Source organism: Protopterus annectens, chromosome 1.part1 (assembly GCF_019279795.1).
Source record: "Protopterus annectens isolate FY-2018-M chromosome 1.part1, PAN1.0, whole genome shotgun sequence".
In the NCBI taxonomy this organism is placed as follows: domain Eukaryota; kingdom Metazoa; phylum Chordata; order Ceratodontiformes; family Protopteridae; genus Protopterus; species Protopterus annectens.
The window spans coordinates 1,559,862,125-1,559,877,779 of NC_056726.1; the positions used below are offsets into that span (position 1 = coordinate 1,559,862,125).

Below are 15,655 nucleotides of genomic sequence, written 5' to 3' on the forward strand. Positions count from 1 at the left end.
AAAGAGAATTTCTGGAACAACTTCATGTTGACCAAGATTTGACACAGGAATTGCTAAAGTGATGTGAACTGAAACCAAAAGATTAAAGGCTAATAATGGCAACCCAAGACAGTGGGCTACATACACGTTGGTTTACAAATAGGGTTACCACCTGTCCCACTGAGAGGGACAGTCCCTCTTTGGGCAGTGTCCTGCAAAAAAATTGAAAAAATGGCAAATGTCCTGAGATTTTAGGACAAAATTATTTCCTATATTTTATGTAATAGTTGCATAAAACAGTTATTCTGCATCTGAAACACCTAAATGTTATAAGAAACAGAATAAGCAACTAAAATGCTATAAGAATAAGCTTTTATTTAGGCAAAAAAGTGAAGTTCTGTCCTTGGTACTGTCCGTGGGTATGTTTTGCCCTGCAAAATCTGACGTTTGTACCAAAAATGTCCCACTTTGGGCATTTGAAAAGGTGGCAACCCTATTTACAAAGTATACAGAAAAAGTGGGAGAAACAGACAAATATATATTTTGCAAAACAAAACTGGAAACAACTGCATATCTCATTGCAGGGTGTGATGAAGGCCTGTATACTGACATTCAAAATACTGTAGCAAGACTGCTGCACTGGGGATTGTGCAAACACTACAGTATAGAAGTAGCTGAGAAGCATTAGAAACGAACTACAAAGCATTACTTTTTAAACACCTTTACTGAAATATCACTTATGACATAGGCAAACCTACATTTATATAAAAAACAAACCAGGTTAAAATGTTCACAGTTATAAACATTATACATTATATATATGCTTCTGTACAATATAATCTATCAGACATTGCATAAATTGTCAATTCCTGCTTACCCTTAAACCTCATTCCTACTCCAAAACATTTTTCTGCATGTATTGTTCCCACAATTTCCATTTTTCTATGTAATTTGCTCCTACCTTTTTCTAAATATCCCACTTTCACTTGTTTTACATCCGTGACAATATTCCATACTTCAAATATGATTGGTTTAGACTTGATTTCTATTTTCTAGTAATTGTTTTTTGGCAGTCATCAGAATTAAACTTAACAAGGCCTTACTATGTCTAGGCAATTCAGATCTTGCATCCCAGCTAAAAAAAAAAAAAAAAAAACATTTGCTTAGTTATACCTATTTGGTCACCCAGTATTTCTGACAGAGTGCACTGCAGGGAATTTTTTAAAGTCTGCCAACTCATTACACTGCAAAAATATATGTTCCCAGCTACCTCTTTCTTCCTCATCTCACCTCCAACATTTGCCATCCACCTGAGGAAAAAAATTTTTGGAGTCTGCTTGGGACATAAAATACATATGCAAACACTTCCAAGCACAAATCCTAACTTTTCTAGACTGTGTTGCATACTTGGGAGTTGTACATATGTCCTCCCATTATTTCTTTGTGAATTGCTTATTCAGTCTCTTTTCCCAATCTTTTCTAACCTCCTCTGATTGATTCTTAGTATCAGTGTGCCATATTTTGTATGCCTTACTAATTAGCCCTTTATTAACAGCAACGTCTGTTCTAGATTCAACTAAAACCTCTTTGATAGTCAATCCCTGATAGGCAAGGGAATCTCTAGCCTGCAGTGCAAATGTCTTCCTGGCTGCTTCCAATTCTCTAATCACCTGTTCCCAATACCTTAGTTCCTTTGTCGGGTTCTTCCAGTAAATTCCTGCCCCCACCTTCAATATTCTCTATACCTCTAAATGCAGTCATACCTATTGGCATAATCTCCTTTCTCCATTCCCATGTTGGTTTAGTTCTTACAATACTTTCTGCTACTTTATGAATATAATATTCTGTTCCTTTTTTAATTTCTCCAAACCTTTTGGGTTTCTAATAGTGGACCCCATTTCTATGTCAAAGTATGATTAAAGTTCATGAAATTAGTATGGTTTCAATCTTCGATGTCAGCCAGAAGTGCTCTTCGCAGCACACGCAATGTATGACTATTGTTATTCTCCTTAAGGATCTGTATCCAAAATCCCACTCCCTTTACTTCTTGAATTTTCACAACTAGAAAGTATCATGAAATTTATATTACATTGGATAACGCATTACCAGCAGTTCAGAAAGCAGATGCAAGAAAACCAGATACAGTGGTCCAAGAAAAATAGACAAAAGTGGCACTGATCACTGAAATTGCTATACCTAGCAATTAGTGTTTTATGTGCCGAGAAACACAAAATCTTAAATATCATGATTTGCAAGCAGAAATGAGAGCAATGTAGGAGAGACTGTCAGACAGTTCCAGCAGTAGCAGGAGGAACAGTATGAAAAAGAAAGACTTTACGACTATACTTAAGTATATGCTACCAATACATGCAACTGAATTAACTGTAAAAGGAGGTAACTGTGGGCACATTGTGGGTGCTGTGACCATTCTTGACTAACATCAAAGACAAAAATAAAACTGAAACAATACTGATTTCATTAATTCAATTTCAGCAAGGTATGTAAAGAAACCTAATCACTTGGAGAAATTAAACTGACAATTAAGTCAAGGCCACCATGTATAGAAAAACAACTATTTCCAATACTTTTCTCATGACATGCAGTACTCAGCCATCACAACTGACCAAGTATGCGCAGTATTTTGAGTTCCTAAGGGCATGGAAGCTCTTACTTGATGATGCAGAGTTCTAAAACATGGTTCAAGAAAAAGCAGGGAGATTAGAGGCCACACTTACCTGACAGACCTGTTGCAACAGACCTATCATTAAGGAGTGCTTAAGTCTAGAGTGAAACTGTTGGAGCAAAGGCATTATTCATCATCAAAGGACATGTGATGATCGATAGGCAGCATATTTTCTATCACAGTTTTCAGCTTCTTCAGATTCCCCCAGTTGCTGTAAAGACATCTATCTTATTTGTATTCTGTTTCATCCCATCAGCCTTCAGTTTTGCATTCCATTCCCTTCCCTTATCACATGAAGTTCTTGTTCAGAGTCTGCTTTTAATGCTACATTGTCTGCATACAGTAGTTTTTTTGATCTGTCTCCTCCAACCTGTTGTTATTGTAATCCATGACCAGTATGAACAGCAATGGGCTCAGAGCTGAACCCTGATGTATGCTGACTCCCACTGGGAATTTCTCTATGAATCTGAACACTCTTTGTCCATGCTTACATCATCAGGTCCTTGTACACAGCCCCACTAATTCTACCACTGTATCCAGGACTTTGAAACATTGTAAGATAGCCCAAATCAGAGTTTCTTGGGAATTTATCATATGCTCTCTCCAAGTCTAGGAATGCTCATTTGAACTTTTTCAACAACTGTAGCTTTTTCTCAACTATCTGTATCACTGCAACTATCAAGATGGTTGTGCTGAAACCTAATCTGAATCCTAACTGCTCATCTCCTACTTTCTACTACTCTGTACATATGTAGACACCCTCATCAGCACTTTAATGTAGTGTGATAGGACTTTAATACCCCTATACTGTCTGCACTTTAGTGTGTTCCCTTTTCTTGTACACTGGCACTAGAATGTTTTTTCTCCAGTCAGCTGGTATATGCCTTTTTCTCAATACTGCTACAACTACCCTCTAGTCATTTCTCGCCTAACTCACCCATCTTGATCATATCTGCTGTGATGCCATCTGATCTTACTGCTTTTCCTTCTTACAGGGTGATCTCCTCCACTTCTTTTTGTATCACAGACTGTGTCCAGTACAGCTTTTGTGGGGTTTTCATCTTTCAGAAATGCATGTGCCTCCACACACCAGAAAAATGCTTTAGCACTTTTATGTTATGCACTGTGGTCATATGAAGTCACACAAACAAGTGGTCATTTTATTAGTAAGTTAAAGTAGGCCCACTTGCTTGGCAGGCTGCAGTATTTGACATGACTCTTACACTGCTTCTTTTACACCTAACCTCCACCAGGTAGCAGCTATAAAGTAGCGCAAACCACCTCTATCCTTCTGGGATGAGCAAGCTGACGAGTTTCAAAGTCTAGGTCCTCCGTCGGTTGCGGTCACCTCCTCCCCGACGTCAGTGCACCAGGGGGTATAAAAGATGCAGCAGATGCCATTTTCTTCAGTTTTTCTTGCCCCAAATGGTAGGCTAAATTATGCCAATAAGCATGTATGCACAAAAAACAACTTTTCCTTCATCTACAAGCAAATACACCACATAGGTTGTATAGAATAGAGAAATACAGATAACTCCCAGCAAAGGAAAAGGGGGATGGTGGTAGGGTAACCTAGACTGCAACAGTGAATACACTCTAACATCTACATTTATGGTAGGTACACAACTGTACTATGTTCATCGTGTTTCACTGTTGCAGTCATTACAATTGGGTTGAATCCCAAAGCTAAGGTTGGGAGGCTGGTGCTAAATAGGATTAGGAGAGGCTATCAGGCCCTGCAGAACTGCAGTGGCAAAGCTTGCCCTGGATTTAGAGTAGAGAGGTAAATGATAGTGCTTTGTAAAAGTATGCACTGAACTCCAAGTTGCAGCTTCTAAGATGTCTTAGGTTGGTACTCCTCCGAGGAAGGCTGCTGAAGTGGCTGCTGCTCTGGTTGAATGTGGCCTAATGCCCTTAGGCACTGATTTGCCATGCTGTGAATAGCTGAATCGAATGCAGTGGCCTATCCACTTTGAAATAGTCTGCTTTGAGATAGACTTTCCTTGTGATCCTGCAGCATATGCCACTAGAAGTTGTTCAGTCTTTCTGAAAGCTTTGGTTCTGTCCAAGTAGAAGCGTAGCTGCCTGTGAATGTCCATAGAATGCGGAAGTCTCTCACCCTTATTCTGTGGGTTTGGATAAAAGGTAGGCAAATGAATTGTTTGGTTAAGGGCCACACTGGACACTACCTTAGGCATAAATGTAGGGTTTGTCCTCAGAGAAACCCTGTCAGGATGGAAAATGATAAAAGGTTCCACAGCCATGAGTACCTGTAACTGAGACTCGTCTAGCGGAGGTTATTGCTAGGAGCAGAGCTGTTTTCCAGGATAAGAATTTTATATCAGCTGCAATGGCTGGCTCAAACGGAGGCAGTGCGAGTTTTTCCAAGACACAGTTGAGGTCCCATGCAGGTACTGGTGCTCTCCTTGGAGGTCTTATGTTTTTGGCCCCTCTGAGGTACTGCCTTAGTACTGGATGAGAAAAAATAGGTGGTTCTGTATTTTAATGAGCTGAAATGGCAGAGGCATGAATTTTAATTGATGAAAAGGAAAGGCCTTTATCCAGCATCTCAGTTAAGTATTGCAAAATCTGAGGAATATTTGGAACAATCATGTCAATACCTTGTGCCTGGTTCCAAGCACAGAATCTCTTCATTTTTCTGCATAAGATTTTCTGGTGCTAGGCCTCCTGGCCTCCAAAATAACGTCCATCACTGCTTTAGAGAGAGGTGCGTCTTGAATGGCTACATTATCCGCCATGCTGCTAGGTGTAAGGTCCTGAGTTGGCTGTGCAGTATCTGACTGTCTTGTTGGGTCAATAAGTGAGGAATCTGAGGTAATGTCCAAGCTGGGCATTGAGACAAGCTCTTTAGGATTGGGTACCAGTGCTGGCGGGGCCAGTCTGGGGCAAGCAGTATAATTTTTGGCTTCTCTTGTCTGACCTGGAGGAATGGCATATACGTTTACGTTTTTCCAGCTGAAAGATAGAGCATCCACTTTCCATGCTTGTTTGTGATAAGTCCTTGTGCAGAATCTCTGTAGTTGGCAGTTGGGAGGGGAGGCAAATAGGTCTATGTCCGGGCATCCCCAGTTCCTTGTTATCATGCTGAAGACTTGTGGATCCAATTTCCACTCGTGTGGGTCCATTAGGTTTCTGCTTAGTTAGTCTGCCAGAGTATTTGTCCTTCCTGGCAGGAACTGTGCTTGCAGATGTACTTGGTAAGTCAATGCTGTGTCCCACAAGTTCATGGCTAGTCTGCAGAGGGGTAGGAATGTGTGCCTCCCTGCTTGTTTATGTACCACATGACTGTAGTATTGTCCATCTTTATCAGTAGTTGTCCTGGATGAAGTAGATCCTTGAAGGCTGTCAGGGCATTCTGGAACAGCTAGCATCTCTTTTTGATTGATATGTAGATGCATTTGACTTGCAGACCATGTGCCCTGAATACATCTTCCTGCCATATGGCCCCCCCAGGCATAATCTGATGCATCTGTTGTCAATGTCTGCCTGGCTGTGGGTAAGGTGAATGGCTGCCCCATGTTGTGGTGACAGGCTTTTGCCCACCATCGAAACTCCTGTTGCAGGCAGGAAATGAGGGTAATTATTGTTTCCAGGCTGTGGCAATGTTGAGTCCAAACACTTTTTAGATGCCACTGAAGTTTCCTCATATGCAGTCTTGCATATGGAATTAGCAGAATGCAGGATGCCATGAAGCCCAAAGCCTGCAGAATTTTTCTTGCAGATAACTGGGTCTTTGTTGCCAACATTTTGACATAAGTAGTCAGTTGTCTGTGTTTGTCTGGTGTGAGATAAGCCATCTGGGCAGTTGTATTTAAGCTTGCATCCAGGAATATTATCTCTTGAGAGGGTATGAGTTTTGATTTCTTTTCATTTACTGTGTACCCTAGATCTGTTAGTAATCTTTTTACAAACGCCAGATGCTGTAGTAGAATGTCCTTGTTCTCTGCTTGAATAAGGCAGTTGTCCAAGTAAGGGTATATTTGTATTCCTCTTTGCAATTACTGGTGCCAGGCATTTTGTGAAGACCCTGGGTGCAGTAGATAAGCCAAAGGGCAGTGCAGAGAATTGGTAGTGCATTGAGCCAGCTATAAATCTGAGGTATCTTCTGCATGACTGTCTGATTGGGACATGCAGGTATGCCTCTTTTAGGTCTAAAGTCACAAGCCAAGCCTTCTTGCCCAGCATGGGCAGAAGCTGCTGCAGAATTAGCATTTTGAATTTTGGAATATCCAGGAATGTGTTTAGGATAGACAGGTCCAGTACTGGTCTCCAGGCTTTGTCCTTTCTATGCACCAAGAATAGCCTTGAGTAAAATCCTAGTCCCTGCTCTTGCTGTGGTACTTGCTGAATGGCACTCATGTCCATGAGGGATGAAACTTGTTTTTGTGCCTCTGCGCGGCAGGTTTGGCATACCGTTTGACATTGGCAGGGTGTGAAAGTGGAACCTGTAGCCTTGTGATACGATATTTAAGACCCATTTGTCCTGGGTGATCATGTGCCAATTTTGTGAAAAAAGTGCTAGTTCCCCCCCCAAAGGACCTGCCAAAAGATAAGTGCTTGGTGCTGGCAGGGGAAGTCATTGAGACCGTTTCCTGTATGGCTGTGATTTTTCCTCTCCGCTTTTGGAGGTAGAAGCACCCTATTGTTTAGGCCTGTATGAGCCTTGGGGCTGTGATCTGCCTCTGGGGCGTCTGTATCTGCCTCTTTGTGGCCTGTCTGACACTGGAAAGGACCAATTCTTTGTAGGCCAGTTCCTGCTAAATCTGGGAGGCTGTACCTGCAAGAAATCCTTGACTGTTTGCATAGATTTAGCTTTGTCCTCCATTTTCTTCAACACCTCTTCTGCTTTAACACCAAACAAGGTATCATGCTGTAATGGAGCATCTAATAGTTTTGCTTTAACATGATAGGGCAGATTCTGTTCTTTTAACCAAGCATGCCTCCTAATGACAGAACCTGTAACAGCGGCCCTGCAGCAGGCCTCTAGAGAATCGGAACCACATTGCAAAGTATGCTTTCCCACTTGTTCAGCTGCATGCAATAAATCCTGCATTTCTTTGTTTTCTGCACATTCTGAATTTGTCAACATTTTCTGTTTAAGCAGTGACATAAGATATTGCTGATATTTAAGCATATGAAACTGGCAATTTAAAGCTCTTACAGCCAAGGTAGCAGAAGTATAAATCTTTTTCCCCCATCTGTCCAGGGCCCTTGAATCCCTATCAGTGGGGATAGGGTTTTTTGCAGTGGAAGCCTTGACCCCTTTGGGACCCTGAGAGATAGTTTCTGGGTCAGCAGCAGGGTTTTATAAAGAAATTTATGTGAATCAGGAACCCTGTAGTATCTGTCTGGCTTAACATGAGCTGGTGGTTAAAGAGTCAGGAGACAGACCGGACTCTGAAAATACATCTACAATGTCTAAAACAGGAGGAATAGCAAGGGGCCTGTGCTGAGGTAATAAAAAGAAGTCTTTGAGCCTTTTCTTGGATTCTAAGTAATCTTGGCTCCCCCAGTGGAAATGCTCCCTCATAGTATGCAGGGTCGCCCCAAAAGAATAATCCTCAGGAGGAGAGGCTGAAGGGATAGATTCTTCAGCATCAGAATCCTCATAGGGAGGAAGAGAATATTTCTGTTCAGAAGAGGAATCAGAGGAAATGGAAACCTGATCTGAAGATTCATATTCTATCTCTTGCCTAGGCCTCTTATCAGGTGGGGGATGGGAAGCCCTGATCAAAGTAATTAGGTCTTCGGCCATTTTAAGCATCTGTTTTTTAGGCATGGTGGCCTGTCCAGGAGAATGCTGTACTTGTTTCTTTGTCTTTAGAGCTGCTTTAGTCTTTGCCTTTGAAGCTGAAGTTGGTTTCACATATAACTGTGTAGGCCTGAAAACACCCTCAGAAGCCGATGCCTGCTCAGCGGCACCGGACCTATCTGAGGGAATAGTTTCAGAGTGTCCAATACCTTGAGTTTCCAGCAGCCTAGTCAGCTCCATGTGGGAGTCGGAAGCGGCCTGTGGCTCTGAGGTAGCAGGTGTCAGGGGCTGCGAAAGCGCCTCACTGAGAACTGGCGAGAGGCCTAGCGGAAGCCTCGTCGTCGGTTTTGGACCTCGGATGCCTGTCCTTTTCTTTTTCTTTGCGCTTTTTATAAACTCCGATAGTCGGCTGTTCCGACGGCATTATATAATTGAATCTTCTGCCAAAGTAATGAAATGCAAAATCGTACCGACGCTTAATAGTGCGTTGGTTAAATCTAGTACAAAACCGACAACTAGCAACGTCGTGGTCAGGGCCTAGGCAAGGAATACAGTAAGAATGAAAATCTTTATGAGGTATTTGCTTACCACAAGAAATACAATTATTAACTTTTTCTGACATCGGTCTGGAGCAAGAAAAAAAAGTTTCCCCAACGGGGTACTTAGCTTTAATGAAGACTTCAGATCTGAAATTCGAATTTGAAAATCTCAGGAGTCGGCCGACCGGCACTTGCGAACTGCTTTTGCTTCGGGCACCACGTGGCAAGAAAGACTGAAGAAAATGGTGTCGGCTGCATCTTTTATACCCCCCTGGCGCACTGATGTCAGGGAGGAGGCGACAGCAACTGGCGCCAGACCTAGACTTTGGAACTCGGGCCGACTGCGGGTAGCCTGCCAGCAGGATAACCCAATTGTAATCACTGCAACAGTGAAACACGATGAACATCTACATAGAGGCCTAGGCAAGTTAACACTGCAAACCACGAAAAAATATTAATTTCACTATAAATACTTGGCTCAGAAAGCTGTAAATGTCTAAATGACTACATGCTTTTATTTCTGCAACCCCATTTAGCTCTCTACTATACTGACTATCTTACTAGCCAAATCCAATTAGTCATAGTCAAAACTTGAAATAACACTTTTTACCAGCTTTTAAGCCTAGGTTTAATGTCATGGTTACTTTAGAGATTACATCATGTTTATTGTACACAGTCAATGGCAATAATAAACTAATGTTGACGTTCTGTATACCAAATCTCAAATTACCTGTGCAAAATACAGCTTTAATTTTTGTCCATTAAATTCAGATTCATGAAGTTCTATTCTTGCTCTTGCTGCTGCTTCGGGGTTGCTGAAATTTATTCTTACTCTCCGAAAGCTTTTAAATAACTGAAATGTAACACTGGGATCATAACTCTGGAATAAGGCTTCAAAGTGTTCCTATAAAAAAAAGAAAAAGAAAGTTATTTTTTGTCATTTATAATGTACTTCATAGATCTAATCCCTCATGGCTCTATTAAATCTAAGAACCAGTAAAAATGAAACAGTTATGAAAAATATTTTATGTAACTATATTTTCCCATGAGCTTTTACACATGTCCTTGGGTATTTGGCAGAAACTTTCACACACTGCTTGCTAGCTTCTTTGACACTTCTTTTGCATTAGGCTATCCCTTGCAAGAGGAAAGAATAAGAAATTATGTACTCACAATGTTCCATGCGAGTTGTTCACCTCGCCTTCATTCTTGACTGATGGGTTCGGAGCCGATCCCTTGGCTCCGGTACGGCCACATGCAGAGCTGGAGGTCTTCCAGTAGCTCGAGGCCAAGCCCCTATCCCCTGATGCACTCGTGAATTACCTCAGATCTTGTTTGCTGCGTATACTATAATCATATATAATAGTTATTGCCCTATGGAAAGGAAGAAGAACTTGAGCAACCAGGATGAACCCAACATCTAGGTCAGCTATCAGCCAGGAGGGGGTAGGAGGGAGGGATGTAAGAATGAAGGCGAGATTAACAACTCATATGGAACATTATAGTGAGTATATAACTTCTTAATGTGAAGTTCTTCAATCTCGCCATTCATTCTTGACTGATGGGTAGCGTCCCAAGCACCATCAATCTCGGGTGGCACACGGGAGTACATTTTTCAGGACTGTGGACCCAAAGGAAGCCCTGTCCCTAGAGGCCTTATCAACTTTGTAATGAGTGATAAAGGTATGAGGTTTTGACCAAGTGGCTGCTGCACAAATGTTATCGAGGGGAAGTTTGGCTGAAAATGCAGAGGATGTAGAAACTGCTCTGGTTGAGTGAGCTTTAATCTTGTGTTGCAAGGGCATATTAGCAGCTGAATAGACAAAAGTGAATCAGATAACCATTTAGACAGAGTTGTTTTAGCCACTGGTCTACCTTTCCAGGATTCAGAGAAAGGAACAAAAGGCTGATATGATTTCCTGAAGAACATAGTACAGTTGTCTACACTTACCATAAATGTAGATGTTAAGAGTGTATTCACTGTTGCAGTCATTACATTTGGGTAATCTGCTTGCAGGTTGCCCTCAATCGGCCTGATTAACAAAGTCTTGGGTCCTGCGTCAGTTGCTGTCCCTTCTTCCATGACGTCAGGGGTATAAAACATGCAGCCGAATGCCATTACATCAGTTTTTCGTGCCCCAGATGTCAGGTGCCCCCCTAATGGGAAGCAATTAAACATAAAAACACAAAGGTATAAAGTACAGTTTTGTACCTACCATAAATGTAGATGTTCGAGGATCCACATTGCTGCAGTCCTAACCATTGGGTAGTCCGCTGTCCCAGTCGGCCCGAATACCAAAGTATATGGCTGACGTCGGTCAAGGCGCATTAGACTGACGTCAGAACGTCAGGGTACTAATGCGCATGACCGACGTCATATCCTCAGTCTTTTCTTGCCCCAGATGTCAGAAGACCCTAAAAAGACAAGGCCAAAACCAAAAACACCAAACACTCCTGCACCAAAAATATGTACAATATATACAAAATTACAAGAGTATAACCTCACCCACACAACCACCCCTAAACACAGAGGGAAGGAGGGAGGGTAAATTGGACTGCAGCAATGTGGATCCTCGAACATCTACATTTATGGTAGGTACAAAACTGTACTATGTTCTTCATTCCACATTGCTGCAGTCCTAACCATTGGGTAGAATCCCAAAGCAGAGGTAAGGGAGGCTGGCAAATCATAAGGAAGCAGGAGCTGTCAACATGCCTTGCAAAATAGCTGTGGCAAAACCAGCCCTAGATTTAGAGTAGAGAGGAAGGTGGTAATGCTTAGAGAAAGTATGCACTGAACTCCAAGTAGCTGCCTCCAAAATATCCTTAGTTGCCACCCCTTAGAAATGCTGTTGAAGTGGCAGTAGCCCTAGTGGAATGAGGCCTAATCCCAGCTGGAATCTCCTTGCCATGATGGGAATAACAAAATGCAATGCAAAACCCAATCCACTTAGAAATAGTTTGTTTTGACACAGGCTTGCCCTGAGAACTCAAAGCAAAAGAAACAAACAACTGCTGAGACTGCCTAAAATCCTTAGTCCTGCTTAAATAATAACGCAACTGCCTGTGTATATCTAAAGTGTGCAAAATCTTTTCCCCTTATTTTGGGGATCTGCATAGAAAGTAGGCAAATGAATAGTTTGGTTTAAAGCCACACTAGAAACCACCTTAGGCATAAAAGAAGGATTAGTGCGTAATGATACCCTATCCTTATGGAAAATCAAAAAGGCTCTACGCCATAAGGGCCTGCAATTCAGAAACCCTTCTTGCAGAAGTAATGGCCAACAAAAAGCAGTCTTCCATGACAAGTATTTCAATTCAGCAGTAGCGAGGCTCAAAAGGTTGTAGAGTAAGCTTCTCCAACACAAAATTGAGATCCCAAGCAGGAGTAGGAGCTCTCGTGGGGTCTTATATTCTTTGCCCCTCTAAGAAATTGCTTGAACAAAGGATGCGAAAACAATGGTGGGTCACAATCATAGTGAGCTGAAATTGCTGCAGCATGAATCTTAATGGAAGAGAAAGACAAACCTTTGTCCAATAACTCAGTAAGATATTGAAGAGCCACACTCAAATTAGGCTCAGAAATCTCCAAATTCTTTGCTGCACTCCAAAATAAAAATCTCTTCCATTTTTCTGCGTACACTTTCCTTGTACTAGGTCTTCTGGCTTCCATAATCACATTTAAAACTTGTTGAGGAAGTTGAGACCTGCTGTGTTTCAAAACAGAATATGCCAGGCTGTTAGATGAAGAGAGTGAAGCTTGACATTGAGCAGGTGACCGTCCCTCTGAGACAACAGGTGTGGAATCAAAGGTAAAGGCCATGGAGGCTTCCTTACCAGACTCCTCAGTAATGGGTACCAGTGTTGCGAGGCCAATCTGGAGCTATTAAAATCATCCTTGGCTTGTCTTGTCTGACCTTTAGGAGCACCTTTGGGAGAAGAGGCAGAGGTGGAAAGGCATACACATGAAGATTTTTCCAACTGAAAGAAAGAGCATTCACTTTCCAAGCTGTGTGATGAAACCTCTTTGTGCAAAACTTTGGCAGCTGGTGGTTTAGTGGAGAAGCGAACAGATCTATGTCTGGAGTTCCCCATGACACTGTCAATTTACGAAATACATGAAGATCCAGTTTCCACTCGTGGGGATCCATGATTTGTCTGCTTAACACATCTGCTAAGGAGTTCTGTGCCCCGGCAGAAACCTTGCCTGAAGAGTTAGTTGCAAGCTGAGCGCAGTCTCCCATAAAATCATTGCTTGCCTGCACAACGGGTAAGAATGTGTTCCCCTTGTTTGTTGATGTACCACATGACAGTTGTGTTGTCTGTTAGAATCAACACCTGCCCTGGAAGAAGTAACTCCTTGAAAGCCATTAATGCAAACTGGACTGCTAACATCTCCTTCATGTTGATATGTAGATGCTGTAGTCTGGCAGGCCACTTGTCTTGCATCCACTTTCCATTTAGATGAGCTCCCCAAGCAATGTCTGAGGCATCTGTCGTTAGAATCTGACTCGCCTCTGGCCGGGTCACAGAGAGTCCCTTGTTTAGGTGACATTCCTGAGCCCACCACAAAAATTCCTGTTGAAGGCAAGGTATTATTTGAATGACAGTGTCCAAATCCTGGCAGTGCTGTGTCCATACATTTTTGAGATACCATTGCAGCTTCCTCATATGCAGTTTGGCATTGGGAAGCACCAGAATACAAGATGCCATGAACCCTAAGGCTTGAAGGACTGTCCTTGCAGTCAGCCCGGACTGAAGAGATAGTTGATGGAAGTAAATGGAAAGATTCTTTTGTTTGTCCGGGGTTAAAAAGTCCATCTGGGCTGCTGTATTCAGTCTCACACCCAGAAAGCACATGTCTTGAGAGGGTACTAGACTGGACTTTATTTCGTTCACAGAATACCCTAGGCATCTTAGTACTGCTATCACATATTCCAAATGCTGTAAAAGGTCTTCCTTTTCTTGAGCCAGAATCAGGCAGTCGTCCAAGTAAGGATAGATTTGAATTCCTTTTAGCCTGAAGTAAGCTATCACTGGAGCCAGAACCTTTGTGAATACTCTGGGCGCAGTAGATAAGCCAAAGGGCAATGCAGAGAACTGATAATGGGAATTTCCAGCTCGAAAATGCAGATACTTCCTGCAACTCAGTCTGATAGGCACATGAAGGTAAGCCTCCTTGAGATCTAAAGTTACCATCCAGTGATCTTTGCCCAGCAGAGGTAAAAGCTGTTGTAACGTCAACATTTTGAACTTGGGAATGTCCAGATAAGTGTTGAGGATAGATAAATCCAAAATTGGTCTCCACGTGTCCCCTTCTTTGGTACTAGGAACAGGCGAGAATAAAATCCTAGGCCCCTTTCTGGCACAGGGACTGGCTGAATGGCCCCTATTTGGAGTAACAGAGAAATTTGCTTGTGAGCCTCTTTTCTTTGTAGAGGAGGAATGTCTGGCATGCCTTTGAAAGGAGGCAAGGTATGGAAATAAAACCTGTAACCGTGGTGAATGATATCCAAAACCCATCTGTCTTGGGTAATTAAATCCCAATTTTCTTTGAAAAGAGCCAGCCTTCCTCCCAAAGGTGCTGCCAGGCGAGAATGTACTGGCAGCTGAAAAGGCAGGTCATTGGGTCTGTTCTGAAAGGACTGACCCCTGCCCTCACCAGAAGTCTGAGCAGGTGAACTCCCTGTTCTAGGCCTAAAAGAACCTTGAGCTCTGCCCCTACCACGTCTAGACCTACCCCTAGACTGGGAATCATAAGCAGGATATGTCCATCCCTTAGTAGGCCAATTTCTACTAAACTTCGGAGGCTGCACCTGCAAAAAATCTTTAACAGTTTGCATAGACTTAGCCTTGTCCTCCATTTTCTTTAAAACTGCTTCAACAGGCGAACCAAACAACACGTCAGACTGTAAAGGAGCATCCAAAATCCTTGTCTTAACATGCTCAGCTAAATTCTGATCCCTCAACCAGGCGTGCCTCGAAGAACAGAACCAGTGGCAGCCACCCTCGAGGAGGCCTGCACAGCATCAAAACCACATTGCAATGAATGCTTACCCACCTGTTCAGACACATGAACTAAATCCTGCAACTCTTTACACTCAATACCTTCCGCCAGAGCATCCACCTTAGACTTCAATTGTGAAAGGAGATAATTTTGATATTTTAACATGTGAAACTGGCAATTCAACGCCCTCATGGCTAAAGTGGAAGAAGTATACACTTTCTTTCCCCATCTATCCAAAGCCCTTGCCTCTTTATCAGGAGGAACAGGATTTTTAACCACAGAAGCCTTAACACCTTTAGGCCTCTGAGAGACAGTTTCCGGGTCTGCCCTAGGACTCTTAGAAAGATACTTATGAGATTCAGGCACCCTATAGTACCTATCCGTCTTAACTGGGGCAGGAGGCAAAGAATCAGGGTTCAGGAAGCCTCTGCAAAACATCTTCCACCACATTCAGAACAGGAGGCATAGCTAAAGGCCTATGCTGGGGTAAAAACAAGAATTCCCTAAGCCTCTTCCAGGAATCAGAGAAATCTTGACCTTCCCATTTAAAATGCTCCCTCATGGAATGCAGAGTCTCTGAAAATGAAAAATCCACAGGAGGAGAAGCTGAAGGAGTAGAATCATCCACATCAGAATCAGAATAAGGAGGATACTCCTGCAAGTCTTCAGCCGAA

The 15,655-nt window shown here is 42.5% G+C and overlaps 1 protein-coding gene across 5 annotated transcripts in view; it reads right to left on the reverse strand.

Moving 5' to 3' along the window:
• Nucleotides 1–15,655, reverse strand: part of RCAN3 (RCAN family member 3) — a 488,354-nt gene that overhangs the window by 179,870 nt on the left and 292,829 nt on the right. For all 5 annotated transcript variants that reach the window (XM_044083150.1, XM_044083158.1, XM_044083141.1 and 2 more), the window contains one exon: nt 9,705–9,878. In XM_044083150.1, coding sequence (XP_043939085.1) covers nt 9,705–9,878 — 174 coding nt within the window. The remainder of the gene's footprint in view (nt 1–9,704; nt 9,879–15,655) is intronic.